Source organism: Galleria mellonella, unplaced genomic scaffold, assembly GCF_026898425.1.
Source record: "Galleria mellonella isolate WM207_F2 unplaced genomic scaffold, CSIRO_AGI_GalMel_v1 utg171, whole genome shotgun sequence".
Classification (NCBI taxonomy): Eukaryota; Metazoa; Arthropoda; class Insecta; order Lepidoptera; family Pyralidae; genus Galleria; species Galleria mellonella.
The window spans coordinates 1,713,652-1,737,750 of NW_026442014.1; the positions used below are offsets into that span (position 1 = coordinate 1,713,652).

At 37.9% G+C, this 24,099-nt stretch overlaps 1 protein-coding gene across 2 annotated transcripts; it reads right to left on the reverse strand.

Moving 5' to 3' along the window:
* Positions 1-915: 915 nt before the first annotated feature.
* On the reverse strand, positions 916-24,097 carry LOC113518074 (myosin-3-like). Of its 2 annotated transcripts, none has more exons than XM_052892874.1 (19): positions 23,763-24,097; positions 21,096-21,217; positions 20,049-20,161; positions 19,055-19,210; positions 18,228-18,311; positions 16,624-16,671; positions 15,937-16,021; positions 14,611-14,767; positions 13,840-13,964; positions 13,003-13,092; positions 12,544-12,690; positions 11,000-11,080; positions 9,898-10,041; positions 9,419-9,579; positions 8,199-8,752; positions 7,542-7,727; positions 6,882-7,040; positions 6,246-6,291; positions 916-5,283 (listed from the first exon to the last, which is right to left on the reverse strand). In XM_052892874.1, exons 1-19 carry the CDS (start codon positions 23,833-23,835, stop codon positions 5,154-5,156), a joined length of 2,661 nt encoding a protein of 886 aa, XP_052748834.1. In that variant the 5' UTR covers positions 23,836-24,097; the 3' UTR covers positions 916-5,153. The 2 variants fall into 2 exon arrangements, with proteins under 2 accessions (XP_052748834.1, XP_052748832.1); XM_052892872.1 differs by having other exon boundaries at positions 21,096-21,226.
* Between the last annotated feature and the right edge of the window lie 2 nt (positions 24,098-24,099).

Sequence of the window (24,099 nt, forward strand, 5' to 3'; positions counted from 1 at the left end):
TTGCGATCAGACGAATCCTATGCTCATTAGCGTCTTTAATATTAAATCCAGAACAGAATATTCAATATAATAAAGAAGAATAAGTATTTTAAATTCAAATTAAATAGTTCTCACATACACCAGAGGAAGACTTTGTATAAAAGTGGTTTGCGTGGGCACATTTTTTTTATACAACATAGAATGGCAAACAAGCTGACGGCCCACCTAATGAAAAGTGGTAACCGTCGCCTATAGACATGAGCAGTACCATGGACATAACAGAGTATACTGTTTCGCCCATGATACCTCCCATGCGTTGCCTCATCCTGAGGACTCAGCTGTTATTCCTCTGTCCCTGTCCTTTTCGTTTCCCAAAACCTATAATGAGCTATAATAATTATTATAATAATAAAATTCATTTTACAAATTTAAAAACTACAACATTAATTGAGCGATTGAAAAATTTTGAAGTACTCGAGATATCAACTCACACTTTTTTGTATGTGTGATTTTCAATGAATAATACTGGTACAGTATACGCTGGGGGAGCACCAGTGAGGGATGATAGGTGAGAATCAAAAGGCACATCAGTTGGTACATGATGAATACACGTGGGATTCAGCACAATGGTTTCCAGGGGGGCCACGTGGAAGTCGACCTGACAGAGTATATTGTTAGCAATGAGACTGGTAGTCCGCATTACTAATAATCCCTTCCCCCCATTTGTATGTGTGGTATAGCTAAGCGTGTACAGTCCGTTGTCATTTCATTTGATATCCATATATTCCCATTTTTGTAAATATTAAAACGTTAAAAAAATAGTAAAAGAGATTACAATGGGTATTAAACTTCATGCTGCAGCAAAAAACAGATTACTACTGGAAAGAAGAGTAGGTAAGACAGGTGGTAACAATAAATAAAATTACATACTGCAAAACGGAATTATAACATTTATTTCATTCAAGTTTACGATACGAAATCATTTTAAATAAAATCAAACAACATGGCAACACAGTAACTAATATATGAATTTAACATATTTTAAAATAAATATAAATAGTTCATCAACAAAGTAACAAACCAAAAGGAGACTTTGTACAAAAGTCGATTGCTTGGACACCTCTGCCCAATTCGTGTTTCAACCGTGAAGCAGTTGTGTTTGCATGGCTGTGTTTCGGTTTGAAGGGTGGTATATGGCGTGAATTTACTGGGTACAGAGGAATAACACCAGAGTCCTCAGGAATGGCAACGCATGGGGGGTATCATGGGCGAAACAGTATACTCTGTAATGTCCATGGTACTGCTCATGTCTATAGGCGACGGTTACCACTTTCCATCAGGTGGGCCGTCAGCTTGTTTGCCATTCTAAATTGTATAACAAAAATTTAATGTCAATTATATAATTGATTGCCACAAACAAACATAACTAGGTGATTGCACATTATATATATACATATATAAGGCCTATAAAATCAAAGACAGCTAAATCCAAGTCTGTCAAATATTCAGGAAACTAGAAAAACTAATACTTTGTCAAGGATATGGAACGATATTCTATATTTTAAATCCGCTTTGAAAAAAAAATTGAAAATTAGTAATAATTTGAATTTTAAATAATAGAACTCCTTCTATATTCAAATACAGAGTGAAAATTAAATCAAATCTTATTGCCTTTGATTTTATACGCCTCATATCGTCATAGTCGTATAATACTGACGGATCTGACAAAGAATTGTTTAATATGATGCCCACAGCCACTTTCTACCATCGTACGGCTCGCCATCGACAGGGAGTTCATCCTCATGTCCTACAGCCTCAATGGTCGCATACTGCGCGGTTTCAGAGATGTTTCCTCCCACGAACACTCACGTTGTGGAATGAGCTCCCTGCCGATATTTTCCCAAGAGACTACAGCATGGGGTTCTTCAAAAGGGGGGTAAAGAGGTTTCTTCAGGGTCGGCAACGCACGCGTAATACCTCTGGTATTGCAGGTGTTCATAGGCTACGGTAACCACTTACCATCAGGTGGGCCGTATGCTTGTTTGCCACCTCAGTGGTATATAAAAAAAAAGATTACATATAAAGATCCGTCAGTATTCTACGACTATGACGATATATTGTACAACAGCGCAAAATATAAATTATGACTAAAATATTGCATTCACAGATCACAGCATGATGTAAAGTAAACTGTTATTTAAAAGGATGAATAAACAGATTCTAATGTAATAACTACTGTAACTTACCTGTAATTAGATCGAGAAAGCTCGACCTTAAGGGTCCTGAATTGGTCCTGAAACTAGTAGTTTTTTTTTTTAATGGATGATAATGGAATGGTAACCCCGCCTGCGCTAACGGTATACACCGGCGGGGCACCAGTGATAGATGATAGGTGAGGATAAAAAGGCAGGTCAGTTAGCCCATCGTGCTGAATTCCAATACACTTAGAATTCAGAACGATGGTTTCCAGGGGAGACCACGGGGAGGTATGTTATTAGCAATGGAACTGGTAATCCGCATTACTAACAATCCCTTCTCCCCCCGAAACTAGTAGTTATTACATTAAATTATAATCTGTACTTACGAAGCTTAATAATAACAAAGGAGATTACTGGACTTTAAGGTATATTATTATGTTAAAATAAATGAAGATAGTTCTATATCGTATACACATTTATATGGACAGCAGCATCCCTTTTAAAACATCTCCAAAGCCTAACTACGATTGCTAATCCGCTTGCTAAGCGTGGCAACAACAAAATCCTCCAAGGGCGAAGATTATCTCCAGCAGTGTACAGTGCAAAATTGATATTAATAAATGATGAAGTAAATATTTAATACTTTGCGTTACATTATTGTAACTTACGTAGGAATGTCTGATTTTTTAATTTTTTTTTAGAACACAGAGGGCAAACGAGCATGCGGCTCACCTGATGGTAAGTGACCATCGCCGCCCATGGTCACTCACAACACCAACGGCATTGCAGGTGTGCTGCCGGCCTTTTAAAAAGGAATATACTCTTTTCTTGATGGTTGTGATGTCATATAAAAATAATTTATAGCCTATGTTACTGGCTGATAATGTAGCTTCCTTTAGTTGAAAGATTTTTTTAAAATACGTCGAGTATTTTTGGAGTTTATTTAATACAAGCAAACAAAAAAATCAAATCTTCCCTCTTTATCATACTAAATACAGATTATATCGATTTTTTAAGTTCCTCACAGCGTGTTTATGTTATTCTGAATTCCGTCAAGCCACAATTACATAGAATTAATTGCAAAAATATACAATTTTGTACTTATATTATTCTCTACTAACTATATTTGAGTGCCTAGTAACTTTAAGGTATATTTATTGTTACGCTAGCGACCCGCCCCGGCTTCGCACGGGTACAATACTGATACTAAATAGCCCCTCCCCCCATTACATTACGACATTACATTAGAAACCTCTGTTTCTCTACTACATTATGCATGTATTATACATATAAACATTCCTCTTGAATCACTCTATCTATTAAAAAAAACGCATCAAAATCTGTTGAGTAGTTTTAAATGTTTAAGCACACATAGAGACAGACAGACGGGAAGCGACTTTGTTTTATACTATATAGTGAAATTCTTAATACTGTTTGAGACTTAAAATTGAATACACTACAATATTACAATAAACAAAGCAGGCAGTAATTATCTACATACGTGGGGGCATAAGGCACAGCCCAGGATATACAAGGTGGAGGGGCAGGTTGGCCAAAACGGAAACAGCTGATTCAGATGGCAGATTTATTTATATACTCTTTATTGCACTTGTAAAATACATATAAAATAATGTATTTATAAATGTTGTGAGCAAGGGTGGACTTATCTCTGACAGAGATCTCTTCCGGTCAACCCAGTACAGTGAGAAAGCATTTCGTTAGCGGGCAGCTGAAGTGCTACAACTATTAATACATAAATAAATATACAGTTAAATAATTTATTTTCCCGCCGGAAATGTACCACAATTATATAATTAACGATTCTTAGATTTTTTTTAATGGATGATAATGGAATGGCAACCCCACCCGCGCTATCGGTATACACCGGCGGGGCACCAGTGAAGGATGATAGATGAGGATGAAGTAGGTCAGTTAGCCCATCGTGACGAATTCAACAAGAATTGTTCACGATGGTTTCCAGGAGGAACCACGTGGAGGTCGACCTGATAGGGCATATTGCTAGCAATGGGGCTGTCAAACTCCATTACTAACAATCCCTTTCCCCCCACGATTCTTAGTTTTGTCGGAGCGCAATGTATTTGAAATTTTACGATCCACACGCGTGATAACTACACCGCGCGTTCAATGGTGCTTCTTCGCAGGTAGTTTTTATACGCTTGTAGCGTTGACCTTACACAGCTGATTCCGCGCGTTGTTGTAAGATTTTAATACATATTGCTGGTTTTTCGACAATTTTTAGTATTTCACTATAAGCTATTATTATTTCTTTATATTATGGCATAATATCATAGACTACATGCTTAAAAAAACAGGAATAGAAATTTCAATGTTCCAGAAAGAATTTCCACTGGTTAAAATCTAGTTTAGAATAATAGTCAAGCTTTTGGGAATTCCTTTACAGTTATATCCATTCGACTATGGAATAGTCTGCCATCCGAAATAAGGGAATCGACAAGTATAGGCATGTTTAAGCGTCGTCTAAGGGAGCATTACTTATCACTATGCTGACGTATTATGTATATGTGTATATATATTTATTTATGTATATGTATGTATATGTAAGTATATGTATATGTTTACAGGGTTTATGTATTTTATGTAATGTATAATGTGTAGTTTGTATTATTCTTTGTGTATACATATCTTATGTGTTTATACAATGTATGCAGATCGTATGACTGCCTATTTTTATTTTTAAAATAACATACAATTTACATGAAAAGGTTTTGCTGGAAGAAATCTCTTATTATAGAGATAAGCTCGCCTTTGTACATAATGTTTCAAATTAATTGTGGTTAACATTATATTTTGTGTACAATAAAGAATAAAGAATTGTCTGAATTCCCTGTTTCAGCTTTTGCCAACTTGTCCTATACACCTGATACAGAAACTGTGGTTATTTCCACAAAAGCTTATTAACTAATCAACACTGTCTGCAGATAACCAAAGACAGTTCTAGAAGGAAGACCATATGTTCACCCCTAGAGTATTCTGTGTGTGCATGAGTTCCCTGCACCGCGCCAACTCTTCGCTGATGGCCTGTAGCGCTTCCTCCACCTTTTGAGTGACCGGCACGGGCTGGACTCTGGAGATATAGTGCAAATGAATTTTGAGCATGCTTATATGAAATAGTACATTACTGCAGCGGCCAGCAACTGAGGCATTGATGGACGAACGTGCAAAATGTGGGCCGAGGCGCAGCCGAGGCACACATACGTGAGTCCATCAATGCCTAGTTGTGGCCAAGGCTTGTATAGTACTTTTCTCAAACAATGCACGGAAATCAAAAACACAATTTTTCTTTTTAAGGTCAATGACGAATAACGAACAATAATAATTTCTCACACGCCATAATGTTGCTTTGTTTTTTTTTTTTCAATAAACAGCTTTCTATTTGTAAACCAGTTCGAAATTTAAATAAAAGCTTTTATTACGTACTTCCTTGGTAGGCATGTTTCGAAGGAAAAGGTCATTCCATTTTTAAATTACAGGACAGATATGAGTTTACATAGTATTTTAGCTGGCCGCAAAACACGACAGATATGGATTTTCATACAACTTTTGCCGGCCGCTGCCCGCATGTATCTGGCCAGTACGGCAATTTTGATTTATCTCGAAGAAGATTGTCAAAATAATGCTCACATTTCCAAGCATGTTTGAGAAAAATCTTTTAAATCGTCATTGTAATGTTGTTGATGGAAAGTGGTAACCGTCACCTATAAACATGAGCAGTACCATGAACATAACAGAGTATACTGTTTCGCACATGATACCCCCCATGCGTTGCCATTCCTGAAGACTCGTGCTATTCCTCTGTACCCTGTAAATTCACGCCACATCCCACCCTTCAAACCGAAACTTAGCCATGCAAACACAACTGCTTTACGGTTGAAACAAGAATTATCAAAAATTATCAAAACTTAACTGTGCTTGCCAACCCGAATCCCAAGCGTGGCATTTACTGGCATAATTCCCTTTATGGGGGAGGCCTATGTTCACCAGTGGTCAGTTACCTGTTAATATGATGATATGTATATTAACACTTACGGTTTTGTCTCTGGAATGCCTTTTGATACACTTGAACGTTTTCTAACTGCAAGATAAAATATTTTATTTTAATACCAGCGATTTTCATGGTAGTACTTTTTATTAAACCCTATTCACTTGATGGCCGTGTGACCCCGGCATAGAAAAGGCCGCCCCTTCTTTTCCCGTGGGTGTCATAAGAGGCGACTAAGGGAAAGCGAGGTATGAGCAGCAGCATCCCCCTTAAAACATCTCTAAAGCCTGACTGCGGTTGCCAATCCGCCTGCCAAGCGTGGCAACTACTGGGACCCCCTCCCCTCCCAAGGGGGAGGCCTGTGATCAGCAGTGGACAGATAAAGGCTGATGATGATGATTTATTTCTCAAAAGTGATAAGGAAAACCATCGTGCTGAATTCCTGGTGCATTCATCACGATGGGCTAACTGACCTGCCATTTTATTCTCACCTATCATTCGTCACTGGTGCCCCACCAGCGTATACCGTTAGCGCAGGTGGGGTTATCATCCATTAAAAAGACTGATATGCTTTCATCCTCATCCATGATGATTCACTGGTGCCTCACCAGCGTATATCGATAACGTAGGCGGAGTTAGCATTCCGTTACCATTCCATTATCATCCGTAAAAGTAAAAATCACCTGCAGTGTGCGCGGGCAGCTCTCCCTCGCTGAGCGAGCCGCAGTCCGTGGTGGCGGCGGTGTGGTCGCTGTGGTCGCTGTGGTCGGTGCTGCCGTCCGTGCGGTCGGTACTCGTCGCCTTGTGCTCGCCCGGTGACAGCGGCTCGCTGTAACTCGCCACTAGGGGGAATGACACGTATATTATATAAAGGGTTCTCAACTATTGTTATTGTTCCATCATGACGAATTCCACAATAATTAACCATGATGGGTTTTATGTTTTTTTTTTATACAACTTAGAATGGCAAACAGGCTGACGGCCCCACGCTGATGGAAAGTGGTAACCGTCGCCTATAGACATGAGCAGTACCATGGACATAACAGAGTATACTGTTTCGCCCATGATACCCCCCATGCGTTGCCATTCCTGAGGACTCAGGTGTTATTCCTCTGTACCCTGTAAATTCACGCCATATCCCACTCTTCAAACCGAAACACAGCCATACAAACACAACTGCTTTACGGAAACACGAATGGGACAGAGGTACCTAACGAGTTATTCGAATCCCCCTTCCGCCTCTGTAACGCATCGTAACGTTTTGAAGTACTCTGCCAAGTTTCTTGTCCATTGTTGTCTACATTTTACTATGATAAAAGTATAGAACATTCTAGAATACACACCAGCGTCGTCTCCCTCGTCAGGCAGGTCAGTGAGCGACGAGATCTCGTAGTCGGTATTGTCCCCTGCCACAGAGTACGTGCGATCTCGTGACGGCCAGCGTCGGCCCTGTCGCTGTGGGCTACTGTGGGGCCGCGGCTGCTGTGTACTCTGCTGATTTCCTTGCTGTTTGTTATCCATTTGTTTGCCTGGAATAATGTTTTGTAATGTTGTAATATTGTAATAAATTTATCAATAAGTGTTAAAAGTAAGGGGTCAGATGAACCGCAATCATATTTTTAATTCTTTCTTTAGCTTTTTGCTCACTGAATTAGTGGGTAGTGGTAGGTATAAGCGTGGACTTCAGAAATCGGAAAACTAATGAAATGGACCACTAGATGGCGTTATTATGACAAAACATACACCAGATCTTAAGTTAGACTTTCAGGAACACGAAACTGACTGTTTGACTGAGGAAAACTAATTCAAATTGGTGTAGTTTTTGCATGATCCTGGAACAATCAGATAGAGAAAAATTAAAAAAAAAAACATTGTTTTGGCTTCTATTGATCTCATTAAGACCCTTTATATCATATTTTTTTAAATCGACATTGTCTAATTACCATTTTATTATATTATAATCGGTTGGGTAAAATAATGTTAATTACACTGCGACTCACCTAGTCGATGTGTATCCAAGAGACCAGCCTGAACACCCGCGTGGTTGGCGTGCGTTTCGTTCGACGCATTCACTACCGCGCCGTTCCGTTTCACGTCACTTGTCTTTACTTCGTCGAGAGATTCGATTTCCTTCTCGCCCACTTTAAAGTTTCCCTTACTACCATTGACAGCTAATTTTAATGTTTCATTTTTACTATTCGGGTAATACTGTGTCGTTTTAACTAACTCTCCACTATTTTGTATCGTAAAACCGTGATGGATCACTCCATTGTTTCTATTGGAACTGTCGCTTGAATGGTTGGAATCCTTTGCTGTTTTAACACCAATTAACCGACGTTTCGCTCTCGACCACGGTTTTTCTTTTGAAACCGATATATTTGCTTCGCCGTCTACGGGCAAAGGTCCTGGTATTTGAAGGCCGTTATGCGAGTCGCTTTTTACGTTTGAAGCGATTTTAATCGGTTTTTGCCGCGGAGCTGGAACTGGTTCTTTCAGGTATTTTCGGGTATTTTCGAGGCATTGATCAACCTGTTCCGATTTAATTGGTCGACATCTGAAAATTATAACAGCCAAGTTTACTTACTAGTTTATTATTTTGTTTACAATGTAATAGGATTCTTCTTAAAAAATTGTTAGTATTTGGACTGGTAGCCCTATTACTAGCAATACACTATATCAGGTCGACCACCCCGTGGTCCCCCTGGAAACTCTCGTGCTAAATTCCAGGTGTATTCGTCGCGGTGAGCTGACCTTTTTATAACATAACAACTTTCTTTGATTACAAAAACCTTGTACAAGTTTGGTAGCAGAGCGTTGTTATATAAATGACTAGCTTTTTGCCCGCGACTTCATACGCATGGATATCAGAAGTAGGAAATTCAATGATATAGATCACTAGATGCCAAGATAGCATGTCAAGATGAAATCTACTGCACATTTTATAAGTTAGACTTTCAGAAATACAACTAAGGTAAACTGCCTCCAATTTAGTGTAGTACTTTTGTGTAATACCGGATCAAACGTACGTTTACACAGACAAACAAATAACATTTCTAAATATATATAAATGCCCTGGTCTTATTAAGACTTCTAATATATTTTTTAAAATCTCCCATGTACTTACATTATCTAGTTACAATATAAGCAAGATGACCTTTAACAGAAGAGAAACTTGGAGTAAGAATAAATATAAAAATAATAGTAGATGGATACCACTTACATGCTGCCTTCTATCGTCTCGTTGGTGGTAGCAGGCTCGTCATAGCTATTCCATAGTTCGTTCACTTTACACACACTAACCGATTGTTCCTTCGAACGGAGTTTTCCTTCTGACTTGTCGTCTCTGTCTGGACTGTGCTCTGTGCTGCTTTTTTTATTCGACTGCCAAAGAAAGAATATTACTTGTATGTATGTTGTTTGTATGTGTATTTTGAGGATTGTAAGATGTGTATTAATGAATAATAAATAGATGTCGTTACTATAGGGTACATTAAGCAAACAAAATACCGCGACCTAGTAAAGTCATGCGAAATTGTCTTTAGCTCCTTAGCTATTTTTAGATAGATAGATTTATTTATTTAGCTCTGTTATGTCATGGTACTGCTCATGTCTATAGGCGACGGTTACCACTTTCCATCAGGTGGGCCGTCAGCTTGTTTGTTATTCTAAGTTGTATGAAAAAAAAAACAAATATCCTACCTCTATCGTGACCTTCCTAACGACATCCTGCTGAGTGTTATCAGTGACATTATTTAGTTCGACATTTTCTATAAGTCGTGTTCCAATGTCTTCTGACTCCAAACCCTTATTCTGTACCAATTGTGTATTTTTGGCTTCATTAATCTGAAAATTGATTTCATCACATATCATCTGTCCACTGCAGGACACAGGTCTCCCACATAGACTACCATAAGGTCCCGAGTTACCTGCATCCACTGACCCCTGTAATGAATTTGAGTTAGTCGCTTCATCTAGTGGGTAGTCTTTTTACACTGTTTTCCCGTACAAGATCGCCACTCTAGAACCTTTCTTCCCCTTCGGTTGTTGGTTCTTCGAGCTGTGTGACTAGCCCATTGTCACTTTAGTTTGCTTATCCTTCGAGCTATGTTTGTCACTTTGGTTCTTCCTGGATATCCCCATTTCGTACAGTATCGCCCAAAAAATTCTGAGCATTGCGCTTTTCATGGCTAGCGAGAATTTGAAAATTTGCTACCTTCAATTTGTTTAGACAATACATTAAAATCTATAGAAATATGGGTTGGAGAGGGAAATAACGAGGGCTAGCGTCCCAATTCCTAAAAACCAACCTATCGATTAGGAATAATCCTCTTGGAAACTATCATGATTAATATATGATGATTTTTTATGACTCATAACCTGAGCCTGACTTGCTCACCTATTATTCCCATACTGCCTTGCCAACGTAAATCAATAGAGCAAGAAGTTACTAATCCAATCTTATCCATTGGGGGGAAAGGGATTGTTAGTATAGGGGTCAAATAGCCCTATTACTAGCAATATACCCTGTCAGGTCGACCTCCGCGTGGTTCCCCCTGGAAACCATCGTGGCTAATTCTAATTGAATTCGTCAGGATGGGCTAACTGACCTACTTTCATCCTCATCAGTCATCTCTCACTGGTGCCCCGCCAGTGCATACCGATAGCGAAGACGGGGTTGCCATGCCATTGTCACCCATTAAAAAAAAAGCTTATCCATTATAAACAAAAATATGAAAAACACTGTAATTTGTTGCATTATATCTAATTTAAGTTTTCAGAAATCTGCATAATTTTTACTCACCGCGTCCATTTTCAACGTGTCCAGTTGCTGTTGCAAATCCGATATCCTTTCCAATAATTGTTTATTTAGTTTAAATAGTGCCTTAAAAGAAATATAGTAATTAATACCAAATAATAATAATAACAAGTTGATATAATCCCGATTATATTATCTTCTGCTGGCGTTATCCCAAAATCTCTACCCAAACTATTAAATAAACTGCACCTTAATAAGACATTCTTCATTGAACTCCAGAAATCTACAGTATTAGATACATTTTTTTTTTTATACAACTTAGAATGGCATACAAGCTGACGGCCCACCTGATGTAAAGTGGTAACCGTCGCCTATAGACATGAGCAGTATCATGAACATAACAGACTATACTGTTTCGCCCATGATACTCCCCATGCGTTGCCATTCCTGAGGACTCAGGTGTTATTCCTCTGTACCCAGTAAATTCACGCCATATCGCACCCTTCAAACCGAAACACAGCCATGCAAACACAACTGCTACATGCTCCATAGTTAGAAAACTTTTTAAATAGTCCAACTCCTAGCATTCCTACTGAATAAAACGAAATATGAGAACAAGTGACTTGGTAACAATCCCGTCCTTGTCTCTACAAAACCAGCTATAAGCTGAGAAATAATACATATGCATATAATAATAATAATAATAAAGATTTATTGCACATAAAAATATACAGTCATGGGCTTACAGGAATTTCAAAGTGAAATTATATGTGTATAAAATGTGTTATTATGCCCAGCACATTAGTGTCTAAACTAGGCCTAGCCTGTATCTTAGACACTCATGCCTTCTATTAGATACATATTTTCGTGCAGTTATGCTATATTAAAATAGTACATTAATTATTAATACATTAATTAATTAATACCAGAGGGAGACTTTGTACAAAAGTCGATTGCTTGGGTACCTCTGTCCCATTCGTGTTTCTACCGTAAAGCGGTTGTGTTTGCATGGCTGTGTTTCGGTTTGAAGGGTGGGATATGGCGTGAATTTACAGGGTACAGAGGAATAACACCTTAGTCCTCAGGAATGGCAACGCATGGGGGGTATCATGGGCGAAACAGTATACTCTGTTATGTCCATGGCACTGCTCATGTCTATAGGCGACGGTTACCACTTTCCATCAGGTGGGCCGTCGTCAGCTTGTTTGCCATTTTAAGTTGCATAAAAAAAAATACCAAATATAATCCATCAATCAATACATCTAGTTCTTTGCAGAGTTGGCAGAGAGAACAGAGTGTAATAACTTTCCTCATGTGATAGTAAATGTGGTTACCAACAAAATGTACCTTGGTTCCCTTCAGATCCTGTACAAGTCGGATAGGTTATCACAAATTTACTCTTGTTTAACATATCATCATCATCATCATCATCATTTCAGTCGTTAATTGTACACCGCTGAACATAAGCTTTCCCGATAAGGGGAGTATTGACAGTAGTTGCCATGCTTGGCAGGCAGGTTGGCAACTGCCGTCTATATAATATATATATATGGGTTTTCCTCTTATATATATCTTAGTAAGAATATTACCTTATTGTCGTCGTCGCACTCATGCGACCGGTTGACGTCCGTGTACCCGGAGTCGTCTGAATGTTTGGACAGTTTGGTCTCGTCTCGGTCTACCGTCGTACCCGGGCTGATCTGGTTGGCAACTAGCTGTGACTGTGGCACTTCCAACTGAAATATGTATTTTAACTAGCTTTTACCGGCGACTTCGTCGACTACCACAGGGAGACTTTGTACAAAAGTCGACTGCTTGGGTACCTCTGTCCCATTCGTGTTTCAACCGTGAAGTCACTTATTATTCCTCACTGGTGCCCAGCCAGCATATACCGTTACAGTAGGTGGGGATACCATTCTATAAAATTTATCTAATTTATATAATTTATTGCCCATTAAAAAATACCATTTTCTACTAGGTGGACCGTCAAATTGTTAGCCATTGCAAGTAGCATGAAGGAAATAATAATATTATATATGTATATTTACCCGCAGAGAGGATACCTCCCAGTGTGGCGGCTCTCGGGGCGTGCTGGTAACAAACTGGCTGTCCACCTTGGACGATGCTCGTCTCAACTCCTGCGCATGGAATTAAAATTATTTATACCTAAAGTAGGATTGACTACATGTTAAAATGCAAACATAAAAACTATATTTTTTAATTGTCTCTGATTACTATATAGGACGAAAACATAATAAATTAAGAACTTGTTAAGAGACTTTGAAAAAAAATTCAGTTCCCCTGTTTATTTATTTATTTAACATTTTATTGCATCAACATTTTTTTTTATACTACTTAGAATGGCAAACAAGCTGACGGCCCACCAGATGTAAAGTTGTAACCGTCGCCTATATACATGAGCAGTACCATGGACATAACAGAGTATACTGTTTCGCCCTTGATACCCCCCATGCGTTGCTATTCCTGTACCTAGTACATTCACGCCATATCCCATCCTTCAAACCGAAACACAGCCATGCAAACACAACTGATTCACGGTAGAAACACGAATGGGACAGAGGTACCCAAGCAATCGACTTTTGTACAAAGTCTCCCTCCCTACATTACAGGATTTGCTGAAGAATTTTCAATCAATACTCTTACTTCACTTCTTATTCCTACTTATTAGTTTCATATTGGGCCAATTGACCTATTTCATCCTCACCTATCGTCCTTCACTGGTTCACCGCTAGTATATACCGATAGCGCAAACGGGGTTACCATACCATTTTCTACCATTAAAAAAAAGCTCCCTTAAAATAATACTGAAAATATCGACTTCAAACTATATACAATCAAATATTAAACTAGAATAGCTCCCATACGTTCATACTGGCGAGATGCGTGTCGATTTTCTTCGCCATTTGCGCGGACGCATCTGCTACTTTTAAACGCATCTCCAACTCCGTCACCTTACTCTTCTCTACTGATAACTGGGTAGAGAGGTCGTCTGCAATTGGATTAACAAAATATATTAATAGATGCTGTGATGCAAATCGCTAAACGCCCTCTGAAGGAGACTTCGAGATGAGGGAGACTTGTCGATTACTTGGGTACTTCTGTCTCATTCGTGTTTCAACCGTGAAGCAGTTGTGTTTGCACGGCTGTGTTACAGTTCGAATGGTTTTTTAATGAATGACAATGGAGTAATTACCCCACCTGCGCTAACGGTGTACGCTGGCGGGGCACCAGTGAGAAATGATAGGTGAAAATAAAAAGGAAGATCAGTTAGCCCATCGTGTGGAATATACCTGGAATTCAACATGATGGTTTCCAGGGGGGACCACGTGGAGGTCGATCTGATAGGGTATATTGTTAGCAATACGACTGATAGTCCGCACTGCTAACAAACCCTTCCCGCCGGTTTGAAGGGTGGGATATGACAGTGAACTTACAGGGTACAGAGGAATAAAACCTAAGTCCTCAGGAATAGCAACGCATGGGGGGTATCATGGGCGAAACAGTATACTTTGTTATGTCTACGGTAGGTACTGCTCATGTCTATAGGCGATGGTTACCACTTTCCATCAGGTGGGCCGTCAGCTTGTTTGCCATTCTATGTTGCATAAAAGAAGTCGTTATAGTTGTATACATACTATAGTTGGCTTCCTGTTCACGCAGTCGAGTTATTAGTTCGCGCACACGACTTCCACTCTGTTCCTCTTGCAGGCCGCGCTGCTGCTGAAGATGGTCCACCTGGCGCTCCAGAGCTGTGACGCGTTGGGTATACTCCTCGTGCGTGTGTGACAGCTCCTGGAGATACCACATTTCATATGGTTACTAGCCAGTTTCTGGACCTCCCCCAAAATTAATGAATCGTCACAAAATTTCAGGGCAACTAATAAAGAAGTGAGGGGGAGGGGGAGGAAATGTTAGTAATAGGGTCTAACAGCCTCATTGCGGGGGGAAGGGATTGTTAGTAATGGGGATTAGCAACCCCATTGCTAGCAATAAACTCTCCTATCAGGTCGACCTAATCGCGGTTCCCTCTGGACACCATCGTGATTGGTTTATTGTTGAATTTATCACGATGGGCTAACTGACCTGCTTCACCCTCATCTATCATCCCTCACTGGTGCTCCGCCAGTGTACACCAATAGCGCAGGCGGGGCTACCATTCCATTATCATCCATTTAAAAAAAAAAACAGCCTCGTTGCTAGCAATATACCTTATCAGGTCTACCTCCACGCGACTCTTCTTATAAATGTAAATATGTATGTAAATAAGTAAATATATATTTTTTCTCTCACAAAATAACAACATAATAAAACTTACAGCTACATAGCGTTACAATTAAAAATAATCTTTGTGAGAGACTGGTGTTAGACTTGGAAGCCATCGTAGCGTTAATTCTTGTCAAAATTATCACGATGGGTCAACTGTCTTGCATTCATCCTCACCTATCATGTACCACTGGTGCTCCGTCAGTGTATACCGATAGCGCAGGCTGAATTACCATTCCATTTTCACCCATTAAAAAAAATACAAAAGTGAATGAAGAATGAACAAAATCTAATCAGACATTGTACAAAAGTCGATTGCTTGGGTACCTCTGTCCCATTCGTGTTTCTACCGTGAAGCAGTCGTGTTTGCATGGCTGTGTTTCGGTTTGAAGGGTGGGATATGGCGTGAATTTACTGGGTACAGAGGAATAACACCTGAGTCCTCAGGAATGGCAACGCATGAGGGGTATCATGGGCGAAACAGTATACTCTGTTATGTCCATGGTACTGCTCATGTCTATAGGCGACGGTTACCACTTTCCATCAGGTGGGCCGTCAGCTTGTTTGCCATTCTAAGTTGTATAAGAAAAAAACATGACGAGTATATCTCGTAACATATAAAATTAAATAAAGGCGAGTTATCAACCTCCTCTATTTGGGTGTCACTTGTAAAAAATACATCAAAGCCTTTTCCTTACCTCTTGCAAGTTGTCAATTTTCTGTTTGAATTCCTCCATGAGAGTTCTGCATTTGTTCTCGTCACACACCTCACTTGGACTCTTTCTGATAATGATGAAAAGAAAAGATAATGTTATAATAAATTATTTCATCTATCCTCTCCAAATAGCCAAACTAGCGCAATATACTTTTTTAATTTTTTTTCACTACATCGTCTTGCAGTCAACACTTCTCTGTAAACACACTGTTTTACTTACTTATCCTATCTTTTTTATTTTTTATACAACTTAGAATGGCAAACAAGCTGACGATCCACCTGATAGAAAGTGGTTACCGTCGCCTATAGACATGAGCAATACCATGGACATAACAGAGTACACTGTTTCGCCCATGATACTCCCCATGCGTTGCCATTCCTGAGGACTCAGGTGTTATTTCTCTGTACCCAGTAAATTCACGCCATATTAAGCCGAAACACAGCCATGCAAACACAACTGCTTCACGGTTGAAACACGAATGGGACAGAAGTACCCAAGCAATCGACTTTTGTACAAAGTCTCCCTATGGTATATGTAATGTTAATGTAATATCACAAATACTTATATATTTTCCAACAAAAAAATATTTTTAATTTACTTAAAAAAACTATGGCGTTCGAGATGTCAAATGTCTTTTAAATCGATCCCAATGTAAATAGTAACACTTACTTTTCCAACTCACGGGTATCGGTTTCAACATCCTTTGTTGTTACTTCTCTGAAATAAAATTATTCAATTAAATTCAATTTATAGAGAGTAAACAATACAAGTGTAAAAGGAACACAGTAATAACAAGAAGCCATGTAGGTCCAGGGATAGAATAGGTCACCCCCTTCCTTCCCGTGGGTGTCGTAAGAGTCGACTAAGGAAGCTTCCCTCCACTATAAGTGGAGGGATGGTTAGCAGCGTCTCTCTTAAAACATCATCAAACGCTAAACTGTGGTTGTCAACCCGTCTGTCAAATTTGGCAACTACATGCAAAGCTCCCCTTCTTCATATTAGTAAAAGTTGTTGTAGTTGTATCAGCCATTAACTGCCCGCTATTGAACATAGGTCTCCCTCAAAGACTGCTTTTGTCATTGGGGGGTATTTTCAATAGTTGCCACGTTGGGCTAGTGTAAGTAACCACAATTAGACTTTGGTGATGTTTTAAAAGGGGTTACTGCTGCCTTTCTCTCGACCATTAAGTTTTCCTAGTCGCGTCTTACGACACTCACAGAAAAGGGTTAACCCATTCTATACAGTGTCCACAAGGCGTACATTACACAATGTTATTTCAATAATTAAAGATTTATTTGTTCGTAACAGATAAAACTAAAAAATACTTAACCGATTTTAACAATTCTTTCATCTATGCATAATGTAGATTACATTATCAATGAGCAAACTTGGGAGGGAAAGGGATTGTTAGTAATGGAGACTGAGAATCCCATTGCTAGCAATATACCCAACCAGGTCGACCTCCTCGCGGTTCTCCCTGGAAACTATCATGGTTAATTCCTGATGAATTCATCATGATGGGCTAACTGGCCTGTTTTCATTCTCATCTATCACCCTTCACTGGTGCTCCGCCAACGTATCCCGTTAGCGCAGGCGGGGTTACCATACCATTTTCACCCAACAAAAAAAAAAAACATGAGCAAACTTGGATTATATTTTATTTTAAAAATACCGTACAAGGCCTGGACTGGTCTGTAGATACACATATAGTACGTACATATATTTCTAGGTTAACAGGTAGAGAACACCGTACGGTGTTAATTACGCCATATGTACATAAAATTTTACTATGCATTAAAGTTTAAATAAATAAATTTATTTATACATTTGCAATGAAAAAAAAAAAAATTTTACAGGGCGAATTCAATGCCCGATGGTATTCTTTACCAGTCAACTGTTACTCTAAATGTTTAATTTGTTTATTTATATTTAGAATAATTACAGCTTTTTTTTACAGTAATAGTGTAAATTGTTACTTAAAAAAAAATAACGAAAGATATTTATGTATCGAGCAAGAATGAATGGAGATGTCGGTAGGGGCCGCCCTAGACGGACGTATGTCGACCAAACAGGCGACGTGCTGAAGAAGGGCCAAATTAAAAGTACCCATAATCGGCGAGAGTGTATGAAAAGAGTGATGAATGTGGAAGAAGCGAAAGAGATTCGTTTGGATCGCAGCATTTAGCGTTCCATTGTTTCTGCCTACCGTAATGGGAGACAGGCGTGACAGATATGTATGTATGTTACTTAAAAACAGTTTTCCATAAACTTACTTGTACAGATATTGACTGGAAGCTGTCGCCGCTTTGGGGTTGCCGTCACTTCGTCGCGTATGAAGGATACTCACTGAAGAATGTCTACAATCAAATTATATTTCAATATGTAGTATAAAAAATATACTGTAAAATGACTGTACATACAAATAAAAATACAAAATACAAAAAAATATCACTACCACATTGACTAATTATAGCGTAAAGTAACCAAAGATAAATTGATAGATATTTATTGAAAATCTATATAGTATTCGGTTTTTTCTTTTTTAATTTGAAACGTTGTCTTTCTATTTTTTTTTTTTTTTTTTTTTTTATACAACTTAGAATGGCAAACAAGCTGACGGCCCACCTGATGGAAAGTGGTAACCGTCGCCTATAAACATAAGCAGTACCATGGACATAACAGAATGTACTGTTTCGCCCATGATACCCCCCATGCGTTGCCATTCCTGAGGACTCAGGTGTTATTCCTCTGTACCCAGTAAATTCACGCCATATCCCACCCTTCAAACCGAAACACAGCCATGCAAACACAACTGCTTCACGGTTGAAACACGAATGAGACAGAGGTACCCAAGCAATCGACTTTTGTACAAAGTCTCCCTCTGCTATTCTTCTTTCTGTTTATTGCGTCTTTTTCTACATAGAACGTCATCTAGCAAAATCTATGAATAATTTACAGAAAAATAACTCTATACATTAACGACAGTTTCCCAAGTTACTGATTTTTTTTTTAATTATGCATCGTGATCTATCTGAAGGCAAATCGCTAATAAAATTGTAACTTGCATTTAAAAACATACAATTTAAAGGCAAGAACTCACTTCATGGATGCAGGCGGAGTAGTTAAACATTTAAAGCACCGAGACGTAACTTGTGAGGGGCTTCGTTTGAGGAACTGTTTCGCTGTGCAGAGCCTCATGTTTAAGACCCGAATCCTCTCCGACATACGCTCGTTTGCTCTTCTCAAATCTGCTATTCTGAAAAACCAAGTTTAAACTCTGTACTTTTTTAATTGCTGCTAGGCAGCTGTGAGGGGCTATGTGTGAAGATTGAAGCAGGTTAGGTGTGATGAATTCAACATTAAATAACCACGAAGGTTTCCATGGGGAACCGCGTGGAGCTCAACCTAGTGCTCGTGATATACCCTATTATGTCCATCTCCATGCAGTTCCCTGAAAACCATTGTGTTTAATTCCTGGTGGATTTGTCATGATGCGCCAACTAACTTAATTTTATCCGAACTTATCATTCCTAACTGGCATTCCGCGGGGGGGAAGAGATTGTTAGTAATGGAGTTTAACAGCCCCATCGTTAGCAATATGCCCTATTAGGTCGACCTTCACGCGGTTCCCCCTGGAAACCATCGTGAACAATTCTTATTGAATTCGTCACGATGGGCTAACTGACCTGTTTTCATCCTCATCTATCATCCTTCACTGGTGGCTCGCCGGTGTATACCGATAGCACAGGCGGGCTAACCATACCATCATCCATTTAAAAAAAACTGGCATTCCGCAGGGGAGGCGGGAAAGATATTGTTAGTAATGCGGACACAAGTGAATTTCAAGTGCATTCATCACGATGAGCTAACTGACCTGATTTTTCTTATCATCTCTCATTGGTGTCCCGCCAGCGTATACCGTTAACGCAGACCGGGTTACCATTTCATCATCACTCATTAAAAAAAAACTGGCACTGGCCCAGTGTACACCGATAGTCAAAATGGGATTACCATCCCATTTTCACCCATAAATATCCCAACCATAATTGCCCTACACATACCTAAACATAAAAAAAAAGAACTAAAATACTTACGACGCCTTCTGTTCCTGAACAACAGCCTTTGTGGCAGCGCAACAGTCTTTATTCTCCTTCAAAAGACTGTTCCTTTGCGAGGCAGTCATCCTTTGCACTTTTGTTGAGAGGAACTAAACATAATTAGCATGTTTTAGTGTAAACAACGAAATGTAAATATGGTTGAATATATAATATAGTAAATATGGGTGATGAGGCAGACTAAAATAATAGGAATGTGAATAAGCTATCCACAGATCCAAGAGCTCCATTTTAGACCACATCATCACTTACAATCAAGTGAAATCTTGATCAATCGTGGGACCTTTCAGTGTTAACACATGAAAACTTTTTGTTATTTATAATAATTTGAATTTAATAAAAAATAAACTCTCATTCTTTTTCTAGCTGTCAACAAGTCTTTTATTTCATATAATTTTAAATATTAAAAATAAAGCAAACACAGCTAGAACACTAATATTCAGCAATAAAGAAAAAGTTGGGCAAATGAATTAAACATAAAGAAACGAACAGAAAATTTTAACCTCTGTATAACCAAAATAAAAGCTAACTTCTATTTTGGAAAATTGAAGAAAATGGTCTATTTAAATTAATGAATAGTACCACAGATAGTAAAATAGCTTATATTAATAAAATAAATTGTATTTTTTTGTAAATAAAATATTACTATTTTATTTTAGAATAACATTCTCCCTTGCCAAGTTGAATTCTAAAATGAACAGTGTAACATACTGAGTTACATATACACATATTGACTGTATGGTCTCGGCAAAAAATGGGCCACCTCTTCCTTTTCCATGGGTATAGTAGAAGGCAACTAAGATAACAGTCGAGGGTTGGACAACAATGTCTAACTGCAGTTGCTAACCTGCCTGCCAAGCATGGTAACTACTGGCAAAACTCCCCATTATGGGGGAGGCCTATGTTCAGCAGTGGACAGTTCATATATTGATAAACATATGTTTCCATCTCCACAATGTTTACACTTGGCAAGTACCTCTGACTATCCTATTATAATAGGTAATTTTTTGATAACAATTTACATACCTTTATATTATCTTGCTGTGAGGTAACAGTCTTCTTCAATTCTAAGTTCTTATCCAACATTTCAAAATAAAGGTCCTCTAACTCCTTTTTACTTAATTTGGATGGACTGATGCGGTATACATCTGAAAACACTATTATAATTTTATAAATATGAAAGTTTGTAAAGTTATTTGGATGTATGTTAATTTAATTACACTTAAAAGTATAATTATTTTTTTTTTGAAATTTGGTACACAGTTATGATGTGATATATATATCCAAACTTAACACATATTGATTCATGCAGGTAAATAAGCGAGAAACAGCTAGTGATTTGATAAAATTTAAATAGTATAGTAAAGTTTGGTCAACTTATTAATAATTGAAAAAAATAAAATACAATAATAAAAAACTAGTGATCCCCCCTGGCTTCACACGAGTGCAATGTGGTGGCAGTGTGGAGTGATTAATATTACTATTGTATCAATTTATATAACTTCCCAAACTTTACATAATTTGTATGTTTTTTTAACATTACAATAACTATAGAAAGTTATCCATATAATAAAAAATGAATCCATATAATAATAAAGAAAAAATTTTGCATGCCATTGTTTTGGCAAAACACGCCTGTTCCTAACATATTATTGCTAACATCTGTATACCGTGTTTTTCATCCAATAAATTATATTATTATTATTATAAAAAATGAAATCTCTGACATTTTTGTGCTCTTAATAATGAGGAATAATTCCATAATACATTATTTTGTTATAAATTTTCTATGAAAGCTCTCATCTTGAAGGATTATTGTCTTGTTTCAATAAATTAACAAAACAATAATAAACCATATATATATATATATATATATATATATATATATATATATATATATATATATATATATATAAACCTTCCTCTTGATTTCACTCTATCTATTGATGGCAATCACATTAAAGTCAATTGCTTTATTTAAAAGATTTAATCATCCTTATACAGGAAGCCACTTTGTTTAATAATACTATGTAGAGATACCGTTCATTGTACAAAAAGTCACATGAGTATGAATAAAGCAATTTAGCTTAATTTTTCAAATGTTCATAATAGTTCAGTTACGATTTTTAAAATAAATCTGGAATTTAACATTATATGAATATTTTAATAGGTGTGATTATACCTAAGTTTGTCTGGGAGAGAATGCTTTTGGCATGAAGTCCGCCTTGTATACATACTACTAAGGAATAAATAAATAAATATTTGGCACTTGGTAACACTTAGTACATATACTGATATTATTAGAAAAACACTTTTACTCATCCACAAATTGTTTTATACCACTGTGGTGGCAGACAAGCACACTGCCCACTAGATGGTAAGATGTTACCGCAGCCTATAAATGCCTGCAATACTAGGGACATTGGCGACCCTGAAGAAACCTCTTTACCCCTTTTTTGAAGAACCCCATGCTGTAGTTTCCTGCTAAAACCTCAATAGGGAGCTGGTTCTGAGTGTTCCTGGGAGAAAATATCTCTGAAACCATGCTGTATGCAACTATCTACTCTCTAAGGTATGGTGGTGAACTCCCTGTTGATGGTGAACTGTACGATAATAGGAAGTGGCAGTGGGCATCATATTAAACAATTCCTATAAGCACAGTTGGTGACTAGGTTTCTATTAGTAGTTGATTAGAATTGTTTTAATTCCACAACCATGATATTATATAATATATATAGTATATAATATAGAATATGGACTTCCACATAACAGCACAATTTTAATCATTTTTACCAGAGGGAGACTTTGTACAAAAGTCATTGGCTTGAGTACCTCTGTCCCATTCGTGTTTCAACTGTAAAGTAGTTGTGTTTGCATGGCTGTGTATCGGTTTGAAGGGTAGGATATGGCGTGAATTTATAGGGTACAAAGGAATAACATCCGAGTCCTCAGGAATGGCAATACATGGGGTTATCGTGAGTGAAACAGTATATTCTGTTATGTTCATGGTACTGCTCATGTCTATAGGCGACGGTTTCCACTTTCCATCAGGTGGGCCAGCTTGTTTGCCATTCTAAGTTGTATAAAAAAAAATCACAAAAAAAAAAATCCCATGCATATATTGTGTAGGAGAAGGGATCGTTAGTAAAAGGCAAAACTAGCAATATACCCTATCAGATCGACTTCCATGCAGTTCCTTTTAGAAACCTTCACAATTAATTCTTTTGTATTTTTCACTATGGGCCAACTGGCCTGCTTTTTCCTCACTTATCATCCCCCACTGGTGTACCACCACTTTATACCGATAGTGCAATAGGGGTTACCATTCTACTATCATCTCATAAAAAAATTATGTTTCAATTTGAAAGTGAGATATGGTTAATAAATTATGGGAATTTGGAGGAATAACCTTGGTCTTAAGGTATGGCAAAGCATGCAGGGCTACTATATTATGGAAGTTAGTGTATTCTGTTGGCAATGAATGTTTGTTATACCTAATAGTATAAAAAAAAATTACAAAAAAGATTAGTGCAAAAATTTCCAAAAATAAATGTTAGTTTCTATAGTTACTAATATTCGTAAGCTGTGGTGAACATTATCATGAGGCAAGCCGCAAGCACAAGACATATCGTGTAACAGTTTACCTAGGCAACATTGCCCGCCAATCACCTAAAAAAATATGTTTGTTCATACCTCGCTCACATTTAGTAGAATGACTCTTGATTGCATCGCGACCAGCTTGTTCCTTATTTAATCCGTTCATCATACTTGTACATTTAAATATAATTATAGAATAGGAAAAACTGAGATTAATCACAGCTACAATTTTGGAAATAACTTACATCCTAACGATTTATAGTAGTCTATAACTTCTCAAAATGGAATTAATATCACATAATTTCGATCTCGAATAAAAAAATCAACGACGATTTATAGTAAATATCACATATTCTCCTATTAATTTTCCAAGAAAATAAAAATGCCGCCATAGCAACAGCTGTTGTTTGGGATGTCAAAAATTGTCAACAAA

Coding starts and splice junctions, on each gene's coding strand:
- LOC113518074 (XM_052892872.1), bottom strand. CDS start 23,835: ATGATGAACGGATTAAATAAGGAACAAGCTGGTCGCGATGCAATCAAG. Junction 20,162..21,095: donor CACAGCAAGATAATATAAAG/GTATGTAAATTG, acceptor AATTATGTTTAG/TTCCTCTCAACAAAAGTGCA. Junction 9,580..9,897: donor TTAGGAAGGTCACGATAGAG/GTAGGATATTTG, acceptor TTTCTTTGGCAG/TCGAATAAAAAAAGCAGCAC.